General features: G+C 29.6%; 4 protein-coding genes across 13 annotated transcripts; all 4 read right to left on the bottom strand.

Moving 5' to 3' along the window:
• Positions 1-851: 851 nt before the first annotated feature.
• LOC100817818 (ribonuclease 1) lies at positions 852-2,726 on the bottom strand. Of its 2 annotated transcripts, none has more exons than XM_014772886.3 (3): positions 2,068-2,726; positions 1,550-1,751; positions 852-1,307 (listed from the first exon to the last, which is right to left on the bottom strand). In XM_014772886.3, the coding sequence occupies exons 1-3, from the start codon at positions 2,320-2,322 to the stop codon at positions 1,060-1,062; spliced, it is 705 nt and encodes a 234-aa protein (XP_014628372.1). In that variant the 5' UTR covers positions 2,323-2,726; the 3' UTR covers positions 852-1,059. The 2 variants fall into 2 exon arrangements, with proteins under 2 accessions (XP_014628372.1, XP_003519927.2); XM_003519879.5 differs by having other exon boundaries at positions 854-1,307; positions 1,556-1,751; positions 2,068-2,609.
• A 2,746-nt stretch (positions 2,727-5,472) lies between these two features.
• Positions 5,473-6,962, bottom strand: LOC100815855 (ribonuclease S-2). The gene is made up of 3 exons (XM_003518068.4): positions 6,646-6,962; positions 6,103-6,298; positions 5,473-5,860 (listed from the first exon to the last, which is right to left on the bottom strand). The coding sequence occupies exons 1-3, from the start codon at positions 6,895-6,897 to the stop codon at positions 5,613-5,615; spliced, it is 696 nt and encodes a 231-aa protein (XP_003518116.1). The 5' UTR covers positions 6,898-6,962; the 3' UTR covers positions 5,473-5,612.
• Positions 6,963-14,718: 7,756 nt separating this feature from the next.
• On the bottom strand, positions 14,719-21,415 carry LOC100817285 (MLO-like protein 12). The gene is made up of 15 exons (XM_003519878.4): positions 20,983-21,415; positions 20,513-20,570; positions 20,162-20,409; positions 18,987-19,103; positions 18,782-18,842; positions 17,621-17,709; positions 17,345-17,419; positions 17,156-17,250; positions 16,949-16,998; positions 16,566-16,606; positions 16,286-16,459; positions 16,162-16,197; positions 15,925-15,992; positions 15,755-15,815; positions 14,719-15,401 (listed from the first exon to the last, which is right to left on the bottom strand). The coding sequence occupies exons 1-15, from the start codon at positions 21,109-21,111 to the stop codon at positions 14,982-14,984; spliced, it is 1,722 nt and encodes a 573-aa protein (XP_003519926.1). The 5' UTR covers positions 21,112-21,415; the 3' UTR covers positions 14,719-14,981.
• Positions 21,416-23,820: 2,405 nt separating this feature from the next.
• LOC100816742 (MLO-like protein 12) lies at positions 23,821-26,745 on the bottom strand. Of its 9 annotated transcripts, none has more exons than XM_041011237.1 (7): positions 26,446-26,745; positions 26,285-26,358; positions 26,089-26,183; positions 25,391-25,431; positions 25,113-25,270; positions 24,985-25,020; positions 23,821-24,318 (listed from the first exon to the last, which is right to left on the bottom strand). In XM_041011237.1, coding segments are annotated over exons 3-7 (660 nt in total). In that variant the 5' UTR covers positions 26,091-26,183; positions 26,285-26,358; positions 26,446-26,745; the 3' UTR covers positions 23,821-23,895. The 9 variants fall into 9 exon arrangements, with proteins under 9 accessions (XP_040867171.1, XP_040867175.1, XP_040867170.1 ...); XM_041011241.1 differs by having other exon boundaries at positions 26,089-26,197; positions 26,534-26,745; XM_041011236.1 differs by having other exon boundaries at positions 26,534-26,745.

Here is a 26,745-nt window from a genome sequence, read left to right as displayed (position 1 = left end):
GTTCAATTATTGACTTACCCGTTCGAACGTTAACCCACTAACCCAACAAATCTGGTTTTGATAGCACTGAAGAGAGAGGAGTGATCCCTTACTTCCCCTATTTGCTCTCCACCCATTTTTGGTCTGGCTTATGTTTCTCTCACTTGCCGTTTCAGGCTCTTCCAAGATTAATGGAGTTCCTTTGAGACGTACGTGTTAATTAGTCTTATGTTATTGCCACATCGGCCAAAGTAGATGTCTCTGCTATTGATGTTTACAGCTTTGATGACAAATACTTTACAAAGGAAAGAGTGGTGCTACTCTTGTTTTTCATATCCTGTTTTTTTTTTATTGATGTTGATTTTATAATTGCATTCTTATCACTTTCTTGTTAACAGACAAATGAAGAACGGAAAATGTTGTTAGGCAAACCCGATTGGGACGCGTGCTCTATATAAATGTTTTGTCGAATATGTCACTAATTGCTGTCACTGATAAGAACATCACTTCACTGCCTATTTGCATCGCTTGAGACTGAGTTTTAACAATCTATTAATTGTACCTTTCCTTAATTAATTATTAAGTATTTATTATTTTATCAATATGAATTTGCCTATAAAAGGCTTCTTGTGTACAGCACCTAGCTAGACCAATGAATTCGTGAATCAGTAAATTAAGTTTAAGTCAAAGTCAGACAAATTCTCTTCCTTATCTTATCTCCTATGTGTGTTAGTGTGTGGAGCAATATTTCTTCTCACCCTTAATTTGTTTCGTTTCCGTTGCGTGTGAGCAATATTTCTTCTCTCCCTTAATTTGTTTCGTTTCCTTCATCTTTTCTCCTTATCTTATTCCCTTGCCTGAAATGAGCGTTGTAAAATGGGATCAGATAAAAGAAGCAAGGGGATGGGAAGCATAGTGCCAGATTGCCAGTGATCTTGTATATATGATCGATGTAGAAGAGGATCAAACAAGGAACATGGATAATGAGAAACTATATATATAAAAATTTTATAGTAATAAAATTATCTTATATATATTGAAGGGGTAATACAATTAGGAGATTGTGATTGCATGGTGTTATTATTTGGGATCTTTATCTGGTTGAAATCCCATATAGGGAAAGATGGGGTCATCGTCACATCCTTTTGCTTTATTGTCACAACTTATCGGCATTGTTCCAGAGATGTCAACACATTGATGCACCTCTGCAAGATAAACATTGCCACTTCTATCTGACTCACAAACTATGCTCACATTCAAACCTAGAGTTTTCTTGAAAATTTGTAGTATCCTATACGTTGGATATGAATTTCCATTGGCAACAATACCTGACATTTACGAGAGCACAATCACATACCCATATTTATTAGGATGTTCCTTAAATTATGACTGAAACTTTCATGAATAAATTTTATATAAACTTAGTATGAAACTCATTCCTCACTATATATCAAGTGGATACCAATTGTAACAAGAACAACTCAAGCTCAAAACATGGACAAGTATTATTCTTTTTTCCTTAACTTTTCGTGTGTGAAACATGAATTTGAATTTCATTTTATATACGTACATTTACCTGCACTTGTCAAGATTCTCTTTAGGTCGTATCTCTTTCTGTTGTTGAGTGCATAAACAAAATAGTCATCTGGCATCATAAAACAGCAGGATCCAAATTTTTTCCATTGGTCCCTCCATAATGACTTGCTCTCTATAAAATTATCAGTTCTCAGATCAGGCCAGAATCTAAGTAGGTCATATTTGTTCGTTTCAATCTGCATGATTATACAAATTATCAAATTATTCAGCCTTACAAATTTTAAGTGAGATGTTTGGATAAAATTCTTGATAAGCATAAGAAGAAATTAACTAAGATGATAAAATAAATTAAGGTGCATAAGTTTATTTTAGCTCATTTAACTTACAAAATTCAATTCATTTTAAGTAAATACTTAACGGAGAAATTTATGTATAAAAAAGGTCTTATTCTAACAAATTTCAAGGACATTTTCCGTGAATAACACTTGAAAATCAAACGCATAAAATGTTATAACTGTGATCTCAATGTATGGGAATGGAAGAGATACTAACAATGTTATTTGACAGAGTGATTGGCGTGGGACAATATTGTAGATCAGGCCCTCCCAATTTCCTGGGACGAAAGTAGCTAATAGTGAAATATTGGGGCACTATTTCCCTGCAACCATCTTCATGTGTTAAGCAGTAGGAGTTTGGCCACCTTAAGGCTAGTTCTAAATAGTCGTACGGGCTGGCATCGAAATATTGTGCTTCACAGTTAAGAATTTCCATGAGTAGTAAAACCAAAAGGATGCTATTCATGATCATCTTGTATTTTTTGCCTTTGGGAATTTCAGTAGCTTTGGGTTGTGGTTGATGACCAAATATTGAAGCCTTATATGCAAATCTACAGCTCACCCTTCTCCCTTTACTTAGTGACTAACGTGACATTACAACCACAAATAAAATTAATGGGACTTGCAAATATTATAGTGGTTTATATTATAATTAACTTTGTGTTTTTATGACTCATAACATTATCATCATAGTGATTACTAATCCAATTGTTATGTGAGCTTTTATTGAAGTGTGTTTTTTATGATTAAAAGTTTAGATGAATTAAATTTTGAATGCTCATGATATTGTCTTAAGACTCAATGGATATTTATAAATATCTACTAACAAAGGCTTTATATCGATAACCAAAATAAATCATGAGTTTCATGTGTTTCACAAAAAGAAAGTGAACTTGAAATTTTTTTATCGAGGCTCAAATTAAATTTATTTACTTATAAAAAATACCTTATTGAAGTAGTATTATTTGCATTACATGCACTTTGAGCGTTTGAAGTTTTTTTTTTCAGCTGTTAATTTTTAGAGAGTAAATTTTGAAGAAGATATTTATGTTTGAATTAAGTTATTTGTACAACATTCTTGGATATATATTAACAATGTAATTTATATTCACTAGTGCAAAAATAACATTGTACAACATATTTCTATATCATTAATTTATTGCCATACAAGACCTGATAAAGTGTCATACCTAAGCTAAAGTGGAAATTGTTATTGTAAGAAAACGCTATCGATCAAAGGTAAGTAGTACCTATCCCAACTCCATTTCTCCTCTAAGATGCAATCCCTAAGAATTTCCTCTAAAGACTATATAGTCGATCCCTCTCACTCTGATAATCTAACTGGAGATGGTAGGCAATATTGCTAAAATTGAGCTTGCAATCTAACACTAAGTCAATTGGAACCCTATGCAGTCTAACTATCTCTTGGAGGTAAAGTATTAAGATTGTTGCAAGTGCAGTCATGCAAGTAAAATTAAAGATAAGTAGAGTATCGTTTTCACAATTATTGTGATTTAACAATAATAAACCAATTAATCTTTTGATTTGAGAAGAAAGAAAAAAATCAGGAAGTTTCATTTTTTTAATTTATTTAATTGAAAGAAACAAGAATGCAATTGTATTAGAAAATTCAATTGATGCAGATGGTTAGGTTTTGAAATATTTGATTTCCCGGATTTAGTTTATCTCTGATCCCTTAAGCGACAAAATTTTTATTTTTAATTATGAACCTTAATAATGATGAGCAGAATTTGCAACAAACAATATGTTTCGGATTTTTACACAGATGCATACAATTAATATCCTTATTCTTAGGCTTAGGAATTATATGATTATTGAATTTGAATGGTTTAAATCCTGATTTCTCAATTGAAAGACTCAAATTACTAATCAATTTCCTGATGAGATTCAACTAAGGAAAAACAATAAGCATGGATTCAATAACATTTATTTTTCTTTTAGAAAGGATTCAATAACTAATTAGTCCATAAAAAGAAATATCAATTACAATAGGTTTAAATCAAGCTTCATCCTTAATTTTTTAACTGTTATTCACAAATTAACACTCCTATGAATTTAAATTTAAGGAATATTTCTATCATCTTCAATTAAACATAAAAAACTCATGACCGCCTTCTAAAATATAGGATTAAATAAAGTTTTGATCCTTATAGTTTAAGATTATGCAATTTTGATTCTTCAAAAAATTTCATTGTAATTTGATCTTCAAATTTTTATTTTTTTTAACAATTTTGATCGACGCTACTGTGCCGTCAATTTTTAATTTAACAAAAATTACTTAATATGTTAGTCATAACATGACACTAAAATAAAAAATGACGTATCAGTCCAACAATAAGTTGACGTGACATTAACAATAAATTGATGTCATTAGAGATTAAAATTGCATAATTATAATATATCAATTTTAGTAAATGTCCTTAATCCTAAACTTACTATTTATTTTGTGAATTTTATTTTTTAATTAATTAATTTTTTTTGTTTAGTTATTTTTATTTTCTCTAAATTATATCATTATTGTACATTTATTTATCAATCCTCACAACGCGCGTGTTAATGCCTAGTTATATTAAAACCTCTGTACCAAATGAAGGACATTAATTACACCACGATATCGATGGAATGAACATGCATGTGTCACAGAATCCTATGACCATGCATCACAATGGGCATGATATGGGTTGGGTAAAACACAAATGTGGGGAAAGTCACGATTAATAGTTTATTCGAAGTTGGATTTTGTAGATCTAGGTCTCACAGCGGATTCAATGTCAACCTTTTGCATTTTTGTAGGATGAATTTTGTAAAAGATAAATGATTAAAATAAAATTTTTAATCATTTTTAAAAAGATAAAAGATCAAAATAAATTTTAAAAGATAAACGACCAAACTGAAAAAAATAAAAGACAAAAAATATCATTTAGCCAAAAGAAAATTCAAAATGTGTATCACCAAAACCTTTTTTTTTATATAGTTTGAATAGGTAAAAAATTAATCACTAAGTCTTCATGATTCGGAAATTTCCCAAATTAAACACAAGATTCTTGTGATAAACATATCAGAAGTGAAGCTAAAATGTTTATCACTACTAAATAAGATAATAATTAAATTAAAAATATTTAATTTTGTGTAAAATTTATTTTAATATCTTACATAAATTATTTAACATTTTCCTTTATATAAATTATTTAAAATTATTAATAATTAAGATCTCAATATAAATAATTTATATAGATGCCTTTTTTTAAAAAAAAATATTTATATAGATAATAACATTTTTAAATAATATATTATAAAATTTTCTTATAGATAAAATAACATAAATTTAAAAAATTAATTTAAAATTATTAGATTTGAATAAGTTTTGTCGTAAAAATTAATCTCTTTTACTTAGCTTTAGCAACACAAAAATATTCATCTTCTTTGATCTTTTCTTGTGGTTTCTACTCAAACATTTCTTATATGTTGCAATAATAATACTCTTTGATGATGCCACGATAAGCACAAATGTAGAATTGCAACATCTCATCTTAACTAATTTTTCTAAGAATAAAACAATAGACAATAACACGAGGTAAAAAATGTTTAATTTGCACATTAATTAGGTCAAACCTTTTTTTTGAATTTTATTCAGATATTTTATTATTTATTTCCTTAACATACCCTTAGAGCCCCTTATTTTTTATATATATTTGTTCCAGGGGTAATACAACTATAGGAGATTTTGATTGCATGATCTTATTACTTGGGATCTTTGTCTGGTTGGAATCCCATGTAGGGAAAGATGGGGTCATCATCACATCCTCTTGCCTTATTGTCACAGTCTATAGATGTTGTTCCAGCAGCATCAACACATTGATGGACCTCTGCAAGATAAACATTTCCACTTCTATCTGGCTCACAAACTATGTCAACATTCACACCTAAAGCTTTCCTGAAAGCTTGTAGTATCCTACGTGTTGGATATGGATTTCCACTTGCAACAATACCTAACAATGATATTAAAATCAGACACCTTTATTTAGGATCATTATATTAATGTTCCTTAAATTAGGAGTGAAAATTTCAAGAAAGAACATTATGTTAACATAGTAACTCATTCCTAACTGTCAAGGGGATACCAAAAACTCTAGCAATTATAATAAATAATGCAACCTCAAAACAACGTCACGTTTTATTTTGTTTCCCCTAACTTTTGTGTGTGAAACATGAACTTAAATTACTTATTTACCTGCATTTGTCAAGATTTTCTTGAGGTCATTTCTCTTTCTACTGTTGAGTGCATAAACAATATAGTCATCTGGCATCATACTATAGCATGAACCAAACTTTCTCCATTGGTCCCTCCATAATGACTTGCTCTCAATAAAATTATCAGTTCTCAGATCAGGCCAGTATTTGAGTAGGTCATTCTTGTTTATCTCCATCTGCATGTATACAATTTATTGAATTCTTCAGCTACACAAACTAATTTGAAGAGTCATGTTTAGATAAACTTCTTGATATATACACATGAAAAGAAAATAAAAATATGAAATGAATTAAATTTCTTTCGTTAAGTTAACACACTTGAGCTTTTACTAAAAACTCTTTCATTTAAAGAGTTTATAATAAATTTATTTAACTTATGAAATAAATTTAATTTATTTTACTTTCTTAGGGGAAAAGTAAACCAAATAAAATCTTAGTCTAATCAGATTTCAAGGACAATCTCCGCGAAGGAAACTTGAAAACAAAACACAAAAAAATGTATGGGAATGCAAGAGGTACTAACAGTGCTATTTGGCATATTAAATGGTGAGGGGCAATTTTGCAGATCAGGGCCTCCTCTTCTCATGGGATGAAGGTAGCTAATAGTAAAATATTGTGGCACTATTTCCCTGCAACCACCTTCATGTGTCAAGCAATAGGAATTAGGCCACCTTAAGGCTAGTTGTAAATAGTCGTATGGGTTGGCATTGAAATATTGTGCCTCACAGTTAAGAATTCCCAATAATAGGAAAACAAAAAGGAACTTGCTCTTCATCTTGTATTTTTATTTTTTTTTGCCTTTGGGAATCCCAGTAGTTTTTGGGTTGTGGTTGAAGACCAAATATCCAAGCCTTATATAGAAATCTTCACCCCTAGTGACTTAAAGTGGCATTACAACTGAAGGACACAAAAATAAAATTACTGGGACCTACATAAATTATAATACTGGTTTTTATTATAATTAATTTGTGCTTTTGTGACTCATACCATGACATTATCATATTAATTACTTACATAAGATAATCTTTTATAACTGCTACATTAGAGAATATAAATCCAGTTGTTATGTGAGTTTATTGAATGGATTTAATTATGTGGGTTTTATTATAAAAACGATCCTGGTTTTTTTAACGAGTCAGATTGATTAAACTTATTTGGTGATTAAAAATATGGTAATAAAACTTTGTTATTTTGGATTACACTTAGAGCAATATTTGAATTTTTTTCTCCAATTGTTAAATATGTCAGGAGAGATTAATGTTAGGAAAAAGTATTAATATTTGAATTCTTTTATTTGTACAATATTTTTGCATTATTTGTACAATAAAATGAGGAAACCAATTAAGTATTACTCAAGGTTGCTTTATATATAAAGTAGTATTCAAGGTTTCCACTGACCAACGTCATTAATCAACAATATTCAAAATACCAATCTATATTGATTGAACTTAGAGTTATAACTAAGATGGAACAAGCCACAAAAAAATATACTGTCGTTCAATAAAAAATTATTATTTGTGTGATTTTTAAAGTTATTATAGAAATTAATAAACTTATTATATATAATATTTTCTAACTGAATGACTGTAAAATATTTAAATCACCGGTGCATAGTTACATTCTTTTTCTCTAATAGAAAACATAATCACTTTTTTAATATAAATTGTAAATAGATAAAAAAAATCATAGGCCGTGTAAAATAAAGTATGCATTTTATAACACACACGGTCGTGTATTAAAACTTCGTAAATAGAGTTTGTTTCAAAACATATAGTCAAACATTTTCATTTATAACTTAATTTGTTTTTATCTTGCATCCTTTAAAAATTTAGGCTTCTGAACTATTTATAATATTAAGTTAAAAGATACAGTAATAGATTATTTGCTTATAATAATTTTAAAAGATATTACAGTTTAAAACCAAAATTAAACTCATAAATATATTAATAAACCAATAGAACGTAATACATGCAATTAGCAGATAATTAAATAGATCTCTTAAATATATGTTGATTAGAGTTTGATTTCTAATCTTGTAAAAAAAGGATTCTATATAGGAGCACAAAATGCACATGATTAAAGATTTTTATGTCTCAAAAGAATTAATATATAATTATCAAATTGAAAGATAACAAAAAATGTTTCCACTAAGCCAACAATTTATCCAATAAAATATTAAACCCTCTACCGGAACCATGTGATGCATGTCCAGTTTAGGTAGCCAGTTGCCTAGCTATAAGCAATCTTAATTCTTAATCAATCTACAATATAAACTGTATACTCACATGAATACTATTGGCTAATAGTTAGCTTGTATCTTTTAAGCACGTGACAGAAGAATGATTCCTAGATATATAACATCTGTAATGAGAGGAGTTGTCTCTTAACTAACGTACATTCTATTTTTTTGAGTAATTAATCTTATGACTTACACTGTGAACTATCTTATTTTTTGAAACGAAATAAAAACTTATAAGAAAAATGGAGATATGGTTAGTGAATAATTACTTGGATCTGAAGTTTCGAAAAACTAAAGACATTTTTCTGACTGAATCGAAAAACTAAAGATATATAAGATACAACTTGTAGTAAGGCACTAATACTGTACTACAAATTAAAAAAGGATGCAACTTGTAGTAATTAAGGCTCTAATACTGTACTATAAAAAGGATGCATTTTAAATATTTCACTTTTGCGCTTTAAATCATTAAATATGTGAATGATAAGATAGACTATCTAGAAACCTACTTTAGTAATTTCAAACCCCAAAATTATTTTATTTTCATTACTGGGGTACAAGAAAATCGCTAAAAAAATGAACTATTTTAATTATTATTTTTTAAAAGAATACCTTTTCTAGCGTTTTTTTAATTAGAAACCATTAAAAGAAAAGGGACTTTTTTTAGAGCAGATTTAGGTTATAAAAGCTTTTAAAACGTAATATTTAAATATTTCTGTTCAGTATTTCTCATTTATTTTCGTAAAAATTTCTAAGGTCCTCTTTATCAGCGATTTTGGAAAAATCACACTGATAATGAGGAACATTTTTTAGTGATTTTAATGAAAAATTTAAGAGGACCTTTTTTCTTAGAAACTTCAAATAAATATTACATTTTTATAATATATACAATTCATTTGTTTTTAGGTAATTTAGTTTTTGCATAAAAAAAAATAAAGTATATATGGTCAATTTTGCTACCTAAAATTGCCACTAATCACTTTAATCCTTAAAATTCACAAAATTAAAAAAATCCCTAAAATTATAATCTACTCATTTAGTTCTTCTATTAATTAAGATTTATTATCTTTAATGAAAGTGTTAACATGACATATTGATCATCGATGTGGCGTGTTGATTGATGACATGTCACACATGTGTCATATGAGTGTGAATGTGTGATCATATAAGTATGCCATTTGTCATGAATCTTGAAATTACAAAATGATGTCAATTAATTTAGTCCTTGAAATTTTAACACAATGTCAATTAGGGTGCTTTGATTTGCTAAAAAAAATAAGGAACTGGATAGTACAAAAATATTTGTCCAACGTTTGATTTAAAAAATGACTGATAGACAATATAAAATAAAGAATGATAGATTGAACAAATATCAAAAAACTTGTAATTCACTAAACATCAGTATAACATATTATCCAATGTCTAACAAAAGTAAAAATACAACACTATCCTTATTCACCTCCCTCCCTGCCTCCGTCACATCCTTCACCGTGGATTTCTCAGACCGCTCCTCCCTCTCCATTCTCGTTGTCTCCAATGCTTGCCTCGCCGCTGATGACCACCTTTCCCGCCACCACTTTTCCCTGACCGCCCTTGCCGACATCCTTTGCTGTCACGTTCTCCTCTAGTTCCTCTCCTGGTCCGACCTTCGCACCCCCCCTCCTGCAAGCTCATCACCACGCTCTTTCAAACCACAAACCACTAATTGTGCCACCGACAACTTCGACTTCATGAACCTCACCCGCGACTCACAATTTGACATCATCTCGATCCGCTCCCATGCACCATACTCCCCCTCCATCGCCACCATCCTCTCCTTCATAAAAAAGTGCAACGACACCAGAAAATGACTGTGCATCGCCGTGCTGTGATAGATCATGTTGAACTTCCTCCTCGCCAATAGGGACACGTCGTCGGCGGTGCTAAGCTAGTTCTTCTGGCTCGTCATGAACCACTCCGGTACATAGACACATCAAACAATATATAACACAAAATTACTTATATTGTGCATTAACCACCAAACAATGTACAATACATAAAATTGTCTTGTGATTCAATTACTTATCCAATGTTATTCTATTTATCTTGTCTTTTTAGCAAATCAAATACACTCTTAATCTCTAAATTGTAATACAATTTCACTTAAATCTCAAAAATTATAACACAATGTCACTTTAGTCCCTAAAATAGACTTATATTAGAATAATCAAATTTCAATCTTTATTAATATACCTATCCTTTAGTGTCTATATATCTACTTACACTTCGTGCTGGTTTCTTTTAGGTTAAAAGAAGATATAATGGAGAAAAAAAAAATACTTCTTATTAATATACAAGAGAAACAGAATTGGTCGTTAATAACCCTAGAAAACATGAAATATGGACTTGGTCTTCAAATCCAATAGCTCTTCAAAGTCTTCATAAGTTTCTTCCAATACTTACTCATTTTAGAACCAAACTTTTAACATATTTTCGTAAGTTTTTGAGAAGTATACATTTGGAGAGTCCATTTCGAGGATTTTTATATTTGTCTTTCTTATTTGGAAAATATTTCCCCGTTTTTTTTAAAGGATTGGGACTTGATAATTTTTTACACAGCCACTTTCCAATGAACCTCAAAATTTCTATTTTACGAATTTTACTCAATGCCACCAACGGTGGTTCAATAAATACATTTACGAAAAGAATATATCTTATTAATAGACTTTACAATAACTTAGAGATATAAATGAAAATTAGAATTTAATATTTAATACATTAATTAAAAAGTGGTCAAACATTTCTTATATAAAAGAAACAGAAGTAGTATTATTCTAAATTATGATATTATATTTTTTAATACGTAATTAAGATATTATATAATTAGTCTGTCATAAAAAAAAGTCCTTTCAAAATGGTAAATATATTTCTTACGTGTAATTATGGAATAATAAATTGGAGATGGGATGCTTAAATTTAACTTAGTTTTTATTATTGTATTATCACGTGTGAGTGCGTGCACACACATATAAGATTCTATATATGTATAGAAATTATTGCAGTACAAAATTATTTAAAAATTAAAAATCTTTTAATTGAAATTTATTTTTACTTTGAGAACAAATAACTATTTGGATGACAAGATAAAATCATATTAGAGTTTCATTTTAAATTAAAAGAAAAGTAAAAAGTGATCTACTTTTTTTTATCCCTAAAATGATTTACTTTTAAGAATTATATTATTTACTTATATCAAAGAAAATCTAGTTCAATTAGTTAAATAATATGCATACATGAATCATATAAAGTCTTTGATATATTCTTCAATTGATTCCTACCAATTTTAATTGTTTACTTATATAATACTTTCAAATCTCAATGATGTTATACGTGGAATGCACGAAGGATGCCACTTCCACAATTATCTTATTTCTTTCTCAAAGTGCAACATTTTCCCTGTCGAAATAGGAAGTTGCCAAACTTTGCAAACGAAATAATGGTTCTCACTTCTTAATGCTATTCGTGATAAGCATTTCAACTAACATTGTAATAGAGAAAACCTTTTTGTGCATAGATCTTGTAAGATATTTATACAATTAATTTAGGCCATTCAAGAGATATTAAGAAGGAACCAAGTTGCATGTTGTTTAATGTCTTATATGAAAATATCTCAATAATATCTTAAGGTAATCAAGATTATGGCCAGCTTTCATCACTGCACCATCTACAAGTCTTAAGAAAAGCAGACCAAGTTGCTGATAGTGCGCGCTAAGTTTGATTTGTCCCTTCTTAGTTCAGTAGTTACAGTGTTGTGCTCTTTTCATCATGATTTCTAATCTATTTTGGTTGTGGGGGCTGACCCCGTCCATTCAGGAAACAAAAAGCTTGTATAGTATCATTTTTTTTTTAGTTAAAACTGTAATCAGTGGGTGATTAATAAAAGTTTTGTAAGCAAATGTGATTTAATACATCTACAAAATGGCAAATTAGTTTCTTCTATACTTACGGACTAATCAAATAATAAAATAACAAGGTATGTAAATACATTAATTAAATATTTATTCATTGGTGTTGCGAAAAAAAAATATTTTCTTAATTAATTATAAATTAAATCACACAAATCTCTCATGAAATATAATTTTTTGAATGTCAACAAATTAAAAATCTCTATAAATATGATTTTTAAAGTAATTATTAAAAAATCTCTCTCTCTCTCTCTATATATATTTATATATATATTATAATCGTATAATTGAATAATTATGTTAAAAAATTTATATTGTTCATGTATATAAATTAAATTCAGTCAGTATTTAATCTTTTAATAATATGAAAAATATGTCAAGTGAGAACATTAAAAGATTAACTACATCAATGTGAGCAAAGATGATATTGACTGTTTAATAATGGAATTTTGGTAATTTATATGATTTTTTAAAATTTTAATTTAGTCTTTTAAATTTAATTTTATACTTTAGTCACCAAATTGGTACAAGGAGATTCTACTACTCCCAATTCCACATAATAATTCAAATATATCCATTTAACATTATAGATGTTTTCTATTGATTTACTTCATGAATAACCTTTATTACTTAATTTGGTTCAGTATTTGCAGGCCAACCATCGTCTTGATTTGAACTAAAACTGAAATATGTGCCATACATATAATTAGAGTTGAATATGCGGGTAAGTATGCTCGTTTAAGCTCATACCCGTAAAACTTGTCCCGAGATGCTGACAACATAAACGGATTCTGTTTTAACCAGCCCACATCCACAAAAATATAAATTAAATGTTAAACAATTGTCAAAAAAATCAAATTATAAAGAATGACTAAAAATTAAATTAAAAATCCTTTTGTTATCATTTTATACAATTGAAATGGAGGAAGAATGACAAACATAATTGCTTATTTTTTACGTATTTTATATTTTTAACAAATTGCTTCTTCACTTTTGTACAAAGTATGGTAAATTGGAATTTTTTTCGGGAGAAGCCCACTGATTCGAGACAGAAATATTCCAGTAATTACCATAAATCTATCCCCCTGAGTTGTCATTCTTTTCTTAGACTATTTATTTTTACTAAACTAAACTACTGAAATTATTATTATTATTATTATTAAAATAAAGTATAAAAAGCCCGCAGCAGCCAAAAAATAAGTTCATTTAACCCACGGATTAAATGGATCTGGATAAAAAGCCCGTAATTCATATGATCTAAAAAAAATCAAAGTCCGTATATTGTGAGTTGTGGGTTACGCAAACGGCCTACATGCCCAAACCCAAAAGTGCGACTCCATGTATAATCCAATGAAGAAAGAAAGTAAATCCATTATGCCTGAAGTGTTTTTCAAGTACATTACCTGACCTTATTACATCCTTTAATTTATTATTAGGAATCTAAAACAAAATTTTTTTTATATTAAAGGCCAATCTATACTTTTTAAAAATATTAGAGATAAAAAGCAAAACTTTAAAATTTATCAAGAACACCAGTCAATAAAAGTTTATTCAACTATTGATCCATAAAATAACTATACCAAGAAGTAAAAAATAAACTATACCAAAATTTCTAAATTTAATTGTGTAAATCTTTTAGTGGGCTTTTAATTAGGTTGGACATGCTTCAAGTGGATGCTACTGATTGAACATAGGGTTTTTCTTCATGGACCAATCATTTTCTTGTACACCAGTATATTTTGGTATATTCCAACATTGTCCTTCCGTAAAGCTCATATGGATTATAAATTCATAATGTCTTATACATGATTAAACCTATGATTTTTTATTTACAAATCATGCTTGTAAAAAGATATATTATTAAATCAAAATTTATTATGTGAAACTTATATGTATATTAAATATACATTAGAAATTTTAGTATTATATATAACCACATTAATTATTTTATTTATTAATTCAATTGATTAGAGCGTTATACTAATAACACAAAAGTCACATGTTTAAATTTTGCATGGACTATTAATTTTAAATCAATTACGGATTCACAATCCTATGGGTAATCCGTATGAACTTTATGAAATGACAATGTTAGAATTATCCAAAATCTGCTGGATGCACTGAGGAAAACCCTTAAACATATTCATACCATGATCCATATGTAGTGGATTGTGGGCTAAGGGATTGTAAAGTCGCCACCATGAAACGTGATGCATAGTTGATGTATATGTGTTAAGGAGATCCTACTACTTTTAAGGTCTAACCGACATAATAATTCAAATCTATCCATTTGTCGTTATAGATATAATGTCTGTTTGATTAAGCGTTGAAACTTACATTTAATGAAAAATACATGCTCCAACACACAAAAGTTAAAACAATGTGAGAATTTTTTTTTCAACGCCAATACAACTGGTTCGAAAACACACTCATCGTTTTTTAGCTGTTTACTTCATGAATCTCCTTTATTATACTTTGGTTTACTTCAACAGCAAATTATGCCTTCAACAAAGTGTCACTCCTCATTCAGAAAATCGTGCTCCATAATCAAAGATTATGCCTCATTCTTCAAATGCATGGCTTCGCATTGAAGCAAAAGCATGCATGCATTTGAAACTTTGATATGTACAGAAACTGTACATTTGAACCGGTTAACTAAAAACAATATCTACACATCTAATCACTTTCAGCAGTGTGTCTCTTCTCAAAGGAAAACTCTGATGAACTAACTCTGATATCAAGTTGAGAGCTAATAGGCAATTCTGGTGCTGAGCTTGAGCCTGGCTCAAAAACTTGCATCTGGGTTTCTTCAGCAGCTACTGCATGGTGGCTTGGGGAAGGTGAGCCTTCAACATCCCACTGTTCATTTTCATAGTTGGATGTTCTTGGAGAGGTTTGTGCACTCTCACTTCTTCCAGCAAGGTGTCTGTGTAGCAGATGAATTGGAGACATACCATATTGAGGGGTTGATGGCCTGCTTGAGAATGGAGTGGTGTGCTTACTGTTTTTGACATGCTTCTTGGCAGTGTTGTGCCAGTTCTTCAGTGCTGATGCCACTCTCTGATTGAAGATGGTGGGCTTCATGGTTGAACCCATCTGCAAAAACAAAATAAAATCAGTGGTTGATTATATAGTTTGGTAAAAGAAAAAAGACTGAAATATGTTTTTAGTCCCTCATATTTAAAGTTTGTCTTTTTAATCCTCAAATTAAAATTTACATTTTCTAGTCATTCAACTTTGCAAAATGTTTTTTTATTATTCCTAATTCGTGGTGCTTTTTTACCACAGTAAGGATTGAAAAAAACATTTCATGAGTTTGAGAGAGTAAAAAATTACAAATTTTAATTTGAAGGACTAAAAATGAGAGATCCCAAAATTTGAGAGACTAAAACATATTTAACCCAACAACAAATATATATATATATATATGCTTGTATGGATAAGTGGACCTGTGTGACTAGAGCATATAGAGGCAAGGTCACATAGCTGCACAGAAATTGTATCACAACCCTGCAAATTAAAATTGCCACTTAATTGTTAGTTATATATATAATAAACTAATTAATGGTTGTTTTATATATATAGGAAGATGCACTTTTTATAACAGAAATGAACTTACCCCATTACAAGTCTTATGACAATGTCTTCTGTTGTTTCGTGGAAGCAGGAGTTTATGGAGAATTCATACTGAAACAGAAATTATGAAGTTAGGAAAAATCTTACAGTTTTGCATAAAAGTGGTTCACCATAATGTTAAGCATTGCGAAAATTTTCTTCAATGTTGTAGCAATAACCAATATAATCTACTAAGGCACAAATTGTTAAAGAAAAACTTTATCAAGATGGATAAACTTACAGTACTCCAAGAGAAAAACGCCAGTTGAAAAGCATTCTGCAACAAAGAAGCAACCATAAGTTATTTTCTGAGCACAAGAATTCCTTAAATGACAGAATCTAAGAAAAAGAAATAGTGATGTTACCTGAAATAGCACAAGATGAATCAAAAATAGAAGGAGACCAGGACGGTTGAACCAGAACAGATCATCACCTGGCACAACCACAGGTGCACCTTTGACAACTTCTCCTCTGTCTGTAATCTTCAGTCCCATCTTTGTTATGATCATTTGTAACTTAGCACCCACTAATAAGATTATCTGTTAAATTTACATTAAATATAACAATGAGTTATTTATACACTTACATGAAGAAGGGAAATATAGACAAGCATCATAAACAGAATGAGTATTAGTCTGTGCTTACAAATAATGGGATAAATGGAAGCCAATAATAGGAATACCACCCTGTCCACACAGAACAAAAATTTTAAACTAAGATCAGTAGGATAAATTGGAAGTTTGGGACATTTTAGAATTTATATTTTCTGCACAAATAAGTTGCATGATATTGCTGGTGCACAAAAGTAGAAGAGCACATAGTTAATTACGTTCAACAGTTCAAAATTAATTCTACTAAAATCATTTATACTCAACTTTGAAACAAACAGAACCTAAATTGATAAATGATTGCCAAAATTATAAAGATTAAATTTGCTTCTTTGTAACATTGGGGACCAAATTGAGTGATGCGGGCAATTTAATAGACTAAATTAAATTACATTATTAAAAAATTTGAATACTGCGTACCATGTGTATTAGTCAGCAGGAATAGCACCGCAAAGAACCATATGATTGGGCTGCAAGTTACAAAACGATTGAGCTTAAATTGATAATTGATAGTTAAGTAAATGAAAGCAAAAATTAATATATTTTTTTTATTCATAGGAATGAAGGAACTGGTATCATGGAGTTTACAAAAACTCCGCAAATTAATGTAACAGAACATATCCATACCTTATTCCCACTACTACTTTAAAATCCTCCTCAAGTGATCTTTCGATGTACTTCTGGAAATCAAATCTTGCATCACTTCCCGGTGCCAAATGCGCCTAAAATCACAACAAGTATCTTAGTCTTTCCATTTTGAAATGCCCAAAAACAAAAAAAGTCTCGAAATTAGGAACTTTTTAAATCATAACTCACCGTGATGAATCCATGTCGTAATGTTAAATAGTCAACTTTGTTCACAGATCCAAAGAATTGTCGGAAGAAGCTAACCTGATTCGAGCAGCGTACAAAGATATTAGTTAGAAACTTGGAAATTAACTTATTCACACGTCACAAACTAATCACACTAATTAATTAAACACTTGAAATTCAAAATTTGGTTAATGGCGTATTAGTCTCCTTGTGAGAAATTAATAACTCAATTGAGGAATTTTAGCATATTTTATTCATGTTTAATAAACGTGACCTTACTATGGATAAGGAAATTGTTGACTGACTCCAAGAGTTCAAGTGCCTTCGTCCAAACGTTGTGTCCCTTGCAAACCTGAACCTCTCAGGATCTGCAATATGTATACATTTATAAACGGCACAATCAGAAACGGACCATATAACTATATATAAAAAAATAAAGAATAAAAGAGAGATGGACCATATAAAATGGCCGAAAAAGCAAAAAAAGAGACCGATTCTATGGAACCAACCAACAATGGCTACTATTTTCTTACTACTTCTCTCTATAGATAGTGAGTTCCATTATATATCTTGCAGTAAAATCTTAAATTTTAAACTTTTAGTCTTTAATATAAAATTATTAGAGTAAATAGTACATGTAGTAGTGGTGTAAAGAAATTATTATCTACGATAATTTTTATAATAATTATCATAAAAAATTCCAAAAAAAAACAGTGTAAGTCATGATTTACATTTAACAAAAATGTAGTTTCATGTCAAAAACACAAATTTAGTTTCGTTATCGAATTAATATATGCAGATTTTTCCACACGTTATTATCGGTACCTTTAATATCTTGACTATTGATAGCAGCATTTTTTTTTTTTTTAGAAATTGATAGCAGTAATTTATACTTATCTTGCTACTACATTTTCATCACTATAAGTCATTGTATCAAGTATTATGATATTTTAAAAATTATCAACATAAAAATTACACATTATAAAAAATGAAAGTATTATTATAAAAATATTTATAACACACTTTTAATTTTAATTTATATTAAATTTATTGTTTGGTGTATTTTAACTTTTAAGTAATTAAGTTCCACTAAATAAATAAAAAATCCAAATTATTCTGTAAAATTGACCTGCTAACGAATAATGTACTATAATTAAAAATAGTGTTTTTGTTTCTCATCCAAAACAAACGCATGACTCAGTGTTCCACCTAAAAGTCATATCAAACCTGTAAGAAAGTCAACCTCCATGCTATCACGTATATCAAGCCAATTAATATATATATATATATATATATATATATATATATATATATATATATATATATATGGTTGAAATCTTGGCATAGAAAATACGATATCATTGGCTTTATCTGGCACCTAGCTAACAAATGAGTAACACAAAATTGATTTAACTCAGGCAAGAAATTATGAAGTCTTACCGTTATAAAATTGATATTCGATAGTCTTGGTTTCATTTTCCCATGCCCTCCACTTTCTCATCTGCATCCATTGAACCAAACAATGAATTAATTCACACAGAGAGCAACAAAGAAAAATCCCGCACACAAGTTCTGAAACTATATATAGCCTTTGTTTGGAGCATCTTTGAAGTCAAAATCAGGGGGAGGACTGAGTGAGGAGTACCTTAGTTCTTCCCAAAGTCAGTGTTACAATGCATTGCAGGATATGAAAAATGGCTAGCACAAAGATGAATATATGGAGCTGGTGAATCCCATATGCTGAAACAAAAGCAACTTTTCCCTGTAAATGCAAAATCACCCATCGATCAAAACCATCTACAATAATCAACTAATATATATATATATATATATATATATATATATATATATATATAAAAGACTGGCCAAAATTTAAAATATATAAAAAATTATGGATGTTATTTTTAAGTGTGAATCATTTTAATAATATTATTCTAATAGTATTTCTCTCAACATATGTATAACACCTTGATGTTTTAAATTATATCTTTAATCTCATTTTTATACTCTAAGGGTATAAACACTTGTTAGACATTTTTTTCTTGTATCTCATACCATATAAATTATTATATTATAACATTTTTTTATATATATTTCTTTCACTCTTTTGGATATACACAAGAAATTATTAAATAGTTTAAGAGTATTTTATATTTATGAACTCAATCAATCTCTAAGTAATATGTATTCAAATTTTAATTTATAATAACACTTAATTATATTGTATATGAAAATTAGTCACAATCATGATAACATGCATACCACCTAATAATTTTTAGAGTTAATTAAATTTTTAGTCCTCAAACTTTAGGAATTTTTAATTTTTTATCCTTAAACTATTTTTTAAAAATATTTAATCCTTAAATAATTTTTCATTATTATAAATAGTTCCTATAGTTAATAATTCATGTTAAGTATTGAGTTGTCTATAATCACAAATATTTCTTTTACATTTTAATAATATAATATTTTAATTATTTACTTAAATATAATAAAACTTGTGTGTCATGTATGTAACATATAAGCGATATTTAATCTTTCTTGTTTCATGATACTTTATCATTTAACAAATGACACTAACAACAAAGACTATTTTAAACAATAATAAATTCTTTAAGAACCAAATTTAAAAAAAAAATTTAGAAACCAAAAATTTAAAATCACATCTTTGAGAATAAAAACTTAATTAATCCTAATTTTTAAGCAGGTTGACAAAATATTTTTGTTATCTTCGGAAGCCTGTTATAGACAATTTGTTCTTCTTTCTTTCAAAGTTTCAATGGAACAAAAAGCCACAAATTATGAAGATGCTCTACTTGCCTTTTCATCGCACTTGTCGTATCCTTTTGTAGCAAGAACACGCCTTGGTACGAGGTCATAAAATTGTAGGAGTTTCCTAGAATTGATCTGAAAGTCTTCAGATTCATCCTCGGATTGAGATGTTTTTGGGGCCTTTGGGTTGGCACATGGATGCCAAGTGGATGCAACATTTTTTGATACGCATATCTTAGAAATTTCATCTTGCAACACAGTTAGGAGCAAGGATAGGAATCCTAGCAGCAAAAGCTCTGAACAGAAAAATGTCAAAGAAATTTGTTTCTAATTAGAAACTCAAATTCAGCATCAACTATAACAAGAATTCAACCATGAATTATAGAAGAGCAAAAGTACCTCCTTTCACCTTTTCCAAGGCTTCAAAAAGAGCATTTTTGTGTTTCTTTTTGAACCACTGCAATAATTAGAAGTAGCAAATTACACCCCAAGAGGTCAGGGTTGAACAGAACAAGGTACAAGGCAGATATTAGAAATATCAATATTGAATATCACAAAAAAGATAGAATAACGCAAAGGTTTTAAAATAAAGGGTCTGCGATCACGATTTCGGCCACGACATTAAAGTTTTTGGAGTTTCTGTTGCATTGTTCGCAATTTCCTAAAATAGAAGAATCGCAACAAAACCGCCATGGCATCACCACTATTTAAAACCTTGAATAACACTAGATATATTGATGATTATTCATATTATACTAAATGATGGTTAACTACATAAGAACTTTATTATACTTTATGGTTAACAAATAACAGCATTAATAAGCATATCTTTTGAGTAAAACATAAACCCCCCAGCCTAGTTTAATTACCTTTCCAATACCATGAATAATATGTTCTATGACGATTGAAACAGCGAGCAGCACAAAACACACAACCGCAACAGCCCATGTTGGTGTTTCCTCCAGAGTTCGTTCATAAACTTGGGTTTTCTCAGCCATGTCTAACTATTATTCTCAACCGTTGCCAAGACTAAAAAAACAGCTTAATCGAAGATTCGGAAGATTTTTGTGTAGCTATAGTATAGAAAGGGGACTATGCTTTATCCAAAAAATTTGGAGATTTCTATGAAATAAAATGAAGGGGGGTGCTTGCACTTTATGGATTGGTTAATATATATACGAGAGCATGTAATAATGAAAGAGATAAGCGTGTTGGAGTATCAACGTTAGACATGTTCAAAGGTGGTGATTAGTCAAATAAAGAGAGCAGATCAGAAGGGTGACGCAAAGTTGCAGAGTATCCACACTGCTTATACCAACACGGGTCAACAGTTTATTTAAATGTTAGAAGAAAATGGAGATAGATCAATTCTAAGAAAATTAAACAATGTTATATTCGTGTATTTACACAAGTTTTTTTTTTTTGTCTTCTATATATATATATATATATATATATATATATATATATATTATATTAAATCACATTATCTACTACACGTTTCTATTCCTTTGTACAAGATAAAAAAATAACAATAAATATTTGAGTTGCAAGTATAATAATACCAAATTTATTAAAATATTTTTTTAATATTAATTATCTTAATATAATTTATATTATTATTATATTTTATGAAGATTCAAAATATAAAGTACATATAAGTAAGCTAACTAACCAATAGTGTAAATTTGAAATATATAATTTAAGATTGTTGTAACCAGTAAATAATATAAATTTAAAATATGATAAGATAAGGTTGTAGTAGTTAATCGATATGAATTCAAAATACATGACTTGACTTGATGATGGTTATTGCAGCTAAACAGATAATGAGATAATGGCTTAGAAACAAAAGAGGTGAGATATGGATGTCTTTTAAATACTCTGTGCTGAGATAGAAAAAACTGTTACATGTTTCTGAGCAATAAAAAATTGAATTTTTCTCCCTTTCTCTGGTTAATTTGTGCTCTTCCAAGAGTTTTTTTTAACTCAAATGCAGAATAAAATTATTATTATTATTATTATTACTACTACTACTATTATTATTATTATTATTATTATTATTATTATTATTATTATTATTATAACTGTAATCCTCAGTGACAATATGCTTTACCTTTCTTTTTATCGAATACTTTTACTGAACTTTAAAATTAAACTAGCATATGTGTATAAATATTTGAAAAGATAATTTGTTACTTATAATAGTTTTACAAGGCTTTAAAACAATTATCTTCATAAAAAATATTATCTGTACTAATTGAACTAGCAGAGACAGTCAAAGAATAAAAAATAAAAATAAAAGGACAATCAGACTAGCATTTCCTGGTAACTTCTGCTAAATTGACAAGTAAATGGTTTCTTATAAACGGCGCTTGTATTAATGTAAACAAATGGAAGAAAGAAGAGACCAATTTCAGGTTTCACCGTTTCACTATTAAAAAAATTTACATTGTTAATCAATTAAAAATATTATTAGAATAATTTTAAAAATAATTATCATAAAAATTAATCAATTTATTATATATAACAAATTGTAATTAAATAACATTATAAATACTTGTTTTATACTGTTAATACACACTATTTCTTAAAAATAAAAGAACTCATTACCGTGACATATGTTACACAGAAAATTATGCAAACTATAATATATTCAATTACCATAAAAGTCTATTTCTTTCTTTGGACCATCAAAAGCCGTATGCAGCACTTCATTTGAATAAATAAATAAAAGTGTAATATGAAAAGTCTGTCAATGCCAAATTCAAAATAGTTTTTAAATTATTTTGTGCTGAACGTTTTGAGATATTAAAATAGTAGATAAACAAAGGCTCAAATGTATATTAGTTTTTCGTTAATTGGAATTATTTTAGGCGTTCATAGGGATTGCTAACAAATAGTAACAAATGATTGATTGAGGTCATGGATAACGAAAATCTGTTACCGCCAAATTTGCTAAGTTTCATTGACCAGTTCTAAAACGGGAATCAAATCAAGTACTAGTTTTTCGTTTTTTGTTTTTTTTTACATAAATAATAATACCCTTTTGGAAGCAAATTAATGTTTGTATTGTAGCTACGTCTTTGTTCAACAGGATTGGACTTTGTTACGGAGTTTGAGGTCTGAATTGTGTCTCATTTTGACTGCAGTCTACAGAAGATTGAAAAATGGCGAAAGTATCACCGAGCAGTGGTTTTGTATATGGTTGCGTTAACGACCCGATATTATGGATTTAGAGTTTTAAAAGTCTTAGTTTGATTGTATCAGAATTGAATATTGTGTGAAATTTTCAATGAGAAGCAAATTATGAGATTGCTAGAAGCCCCCGGAAAAAGAAAACGTGAATTAAATATAGAAACATATTTTAGTTGTGGGGACCCTTATACTTTTTCTTTTTTTATTTTTTTTTAATAAAAGTATCAAATTAATCTTTCACTTTTGGAGACACTATCAATTTAATTTTTAAGATCTAAAAAATATTAAAATGATCCTGAACTTTACATTCTGTTTATCACGTTAAATACTAAATTTGTGTCTTTTAATGAGTTACTATATGTGCTAGTTAGACAATCTTAATAGAGTTTGGGGCCCTGTTATCACTATTTACCATCCTGAAATTTCATCCACAAATTTTTCAATGAATGTTACAAATCTAGCTCCCTCAACAACACTATACCTAACTTTTCAAATGCATTGCATTGCGTTCATGTAGTAACATTTATTTGATATATATGTACTGAAGCTGTATATTTGAACTTGTTAGCAACATTGTCTGTACAAATCTAATCTCCTCTGGTGTTTCGCTTCTCAAAAGAAAATTCTGATGAACTAAAATTGATGTCATGTTTAGTGCTAATACGCAATTCTGTTGTTGAATGAGGCCCCAGAACTTGCATTTGGGTATCATCTGTTCCTGGATGGTAGCTTGTGGAAGCTTCACCATCCACATCACATTGTTCATTTTCATAGTTGGATATCCTTGGAGAAGTTTGTGCACTCTCACTTCTTCCAGCAAGGTGTCTGTGCAGCAGGTGAATAGGAGACATGCCAAATGTTGGGGTTGATGATCTGCTTGAGAATGGTGTGGCATTGTTACCCTCTGAATGCTTGCGGTGTTTGACATGCTTTTTGGAAGTATGGTGCCATTTCTTCAATGCTGCTGCTACTCTATCATTGAAAATGGTGGGTTTCATGGTTGAAGCCATCTGTAATGTGAAACAAAAGATAATGAAATTAGTGGCCGATTATGTGTAGTATGGTAATGGAAAAAATGCTAAATCAGATTATTTTTGTGTGACTAGAGCATAAAGAGGCAAAATCACATAGCTGCATAGAACTTGTATGACAACCCTGAAAATTAAAATTGCCAATTCATCATCAGTGACACATATCTCTCAGGGTCCGTTTGATTTCCTCATCTGCTTGATTTGTGTTGTCCCTGATCCTTTTTCAAATCAAATATAAAACAAAAATATTTGTCTTGTCAAGTACCATAGTTTTGACAAATCAAATGGACCCTTAATGACTTACTGTCTAATATCCAAAAAATGGTTGTAAATGTGTTTGTACTTTTTTTTCGGTAACAAAAAGACTTACCCCATTGTAAGTCTAATGATAGTATCTATAGTTGTTTTATGGAAGCAAGAGTTTATGGAGAATTCATACTGAAACAGAAAAATTAGGGAAAAGTTAGAAAAACTTGCTGATCACTTTCTTCTTGTAGCTAAACATTACTAATTCCATAGAATCAACATGGAAGTGTCTATTTTTCCTTAAACTTTGTAAACCTCTTCTTCAGTGTTGTGCTAATCAACAATATGAACCAGTAAAGCACAAATTTATGAAAAACTGATCAAGATGGATCGACTTACTGTACTCCATGCAAAATGTGCTAATTGAAAGGCATTCTGCATCATAATAGAAGCAAAACACAATTATTTTTTGGGAAACTATAGTGCTTAATATGACATAACTTTAGGAAAAGAAATAGTGAAATTACCTGAAAGAGAACAAGATGAATGATGAAGAGAAGGAAGCGTGGACGGTTGAACCAGAACAGGTCATCTCCTGGCTCAACCACAGGTGCACCCTTGAATACTTCCCCTCTGTCTTGAATCCTCAGTCCCATCTTTGTTATCATTTGTAGCTTAGCACCCACTAGTAAGATTGCCTATGAAATTTACTCAGCTATTTGAACTCTATAATCAAGAAAGGAAATGTAACTAGCAAAAAAATAAGAAAAAAGAAATAACAGAATGAGTAGTAGTCTGTGCTTACAATTAATGGGATGAATGGAAGCCAATAATAAGAATACCACCCTGTCAACATAGAACCGAAAGGTTAAACTACAAATAAACTATAAATTCAAAATTTCTATCTTTCTGCTCAAATAAGCTGCTTGAGATTGCTGGTTCAGAAATGTAAGAGCGTGACAAGAAGTAGGAGAATGTCTGTTACACCAAGTTAAACAGCATTGTCTGTTAAAATGTCTAGTGATACCGAAACAACAATTTCTTTCCTTGAATTGAATTATATAAAAATCGTCAGTAATTGACATAATTAATGATCAATATTTACTATTATATTTCATTATTTAGAAAATGTTCAACTAAAACCACATAAACACCAATCAAGCGTGACTAACATGTCATATTCAAATCAGATTGAAAACTTGAATATGGCTTAGCACTAGTATTAGTCAGCAGGAATAGCACTGCAAAGTTACAAAAACGTTGAGCTTAATTTGATATTTAAGTTAAGGAAGAATGATAGCAATACTCAGTATATGAGTCCAACTATTTTTTGAATGAGACCCACCACATAGGAAAAGAGGACACACATATATAGTGAGAGAACCACATGAATTTGGTTCGGACAGAATATGTGGGAAAGAGTTTTAAAACAATGTATTACTAACATTTATCTTTCAAGTTATTGAAATTAAAGCAAATTAAAGCAACAGAACATATCCATACATTATGCCCACTACAACTTTAAAATCTTCATCAAGTGATCTTTTGATATACTTCTGGAAATCAAATCTTGCATCACTTCCCGGAGCCAGATGTGCCTAAAATCACATATCTTAAATGTTACATTATTGGATATGTCTTTTCAACGAAAAAGTGCTGAAAACTTTGACACTTCCATTTTTAAACAAGTACAACTCACTGTGATAAATCCATGCCGTAATGCGAAATAGTCACTTTCTGAACAGATCCAGAGAATTGTCTGAAGAAGCTAGCCTGATTCGAGCAGAGTACAAAAGCATAATGAGAAACTTTGAAATTAATTTACGTGTCAGTAACAAACAAAAAACTCGAAATTCAGACTTTAGCTAAAGGCTAATTGAAGAGATTTATCATTTTTTTTTTCTCTATAAATATGTCCTTGCTATCCATAAGGAAATTGATGACTGACTCCACGTATTCAAGTGCCTTTGTCCAAATGTTGTGTCCTTTGCAAGCCTGAACCTCTCAGGATATGCAATACTATAGTTACACCAAAGTTAGAATTTATGATCCATGCATAGTATTACTTAAACCCTCGTCATGCCGACCCTAATATGGGTATATGACCGAAAGTATTCACCATGAAGAAGCATGGGACCAAAATGTTATGTCTTCTCATAG

This window comes from Glycine max, chromosome 2 (genome assembly GCF_000004515.6).
Source record: "Glycine max cultivar Williams 82 chromosome 2, Glycine_max_v4.0, whole genome shotgun sequence".
Lineage (NCBI taxonomy): Eukaryota > Viridiplantae > Streptophyta > Magnoliopsida > Fabales > Fabaceae > Glycine > Glycine max.
Note: the sequence above shows the minus strand (reverse complement) of the source record. Positions and strands in the feature narration are given on the sequence as shown.

Bases quoted from the DNA above. Each gene is read 5' to 3' on its own strand.
- LOC100815855 (XM_003518068.4), bottom strand. From the start codon at position 6,897: ATGAAGAGCAAGTTCCTTTTTGTTTTCCTATTATTGGGAATTCTTAAC. The intron at 6,299-6,645 runs GTTAGTACCTCT...GTATACATGCAG, and splicing joins TTAATATGCCAAATAGCACT to ATGGAGATAAACAAGAATGA. The intron at 5,861-6,102 runs GTAAATAAGTAA...TATCATTGTTAG, and splicing joins GAAAATCTTGACAAATGCAG to GTATTGTTGCAAGTGGAAAT.
- LOC100817818 (XM_014772886.3), bottom strand. From the start codon at position 2,322: ATGATCATGAATAGCATCCTTTTGGTTTTACTACTCATGGAAATTCTT. The intron at 1,752-2,067 runs GTTAGTATCTCT...ATAATCATGCAG, and splicing joins TCACTCTGTCAAATAACATT to ATTGAAACGAACAAATATGA. The intron at 1,308-1,549 runs GTACGTATATAA...CGTAAATGTCAG, and splicing joins CTTGACAAGTGCAGGTAAAT to GTATTGTTGCCAATGGAAAT.
- LOC100817285 (XM_003519878.4), bottom strand. From the start codon at position 21,111: ATGGCTGAGAAAACCCAAGTTTATGAACGAACTCTGGAGGAAACACCA. The intron at 20,571-20,982 runs GTAATTAAACTA...TAATTATTGCAG, and splicing joins TTATTCATGGTATTGGAAAG to TGGTTCAAAAAGAAACACAA. The intron at 15,816-15,924 runs GTAAGTTCATTT...TTTAATTTGCAG, and splicing joins GTCATAAGACTTGTAATGGG to GGTTGTGATACAATTTCTGT.
- LOC100816742 (XM_041011231.1), bottom strand. From the start codon at position 25,441: ATGTTGACAGGGTGGTATTCTTATTATTGGCTTCCATTCATCCCATTA. The intron at 25,284-25,390 runs GTAAGCACAGAC...TAAATTTCATAG, and splicing joins TTCCATTCATCCCATTAATT to GCAATCTTACTAGTGGGTGC. The intron at 24,319-24,984 runs GTAAGTCGATCC...TTCACATTACAG, and splicing joins CACATTTTGCATGGAGTACA to ATGGCTTCAACCATGAAACC.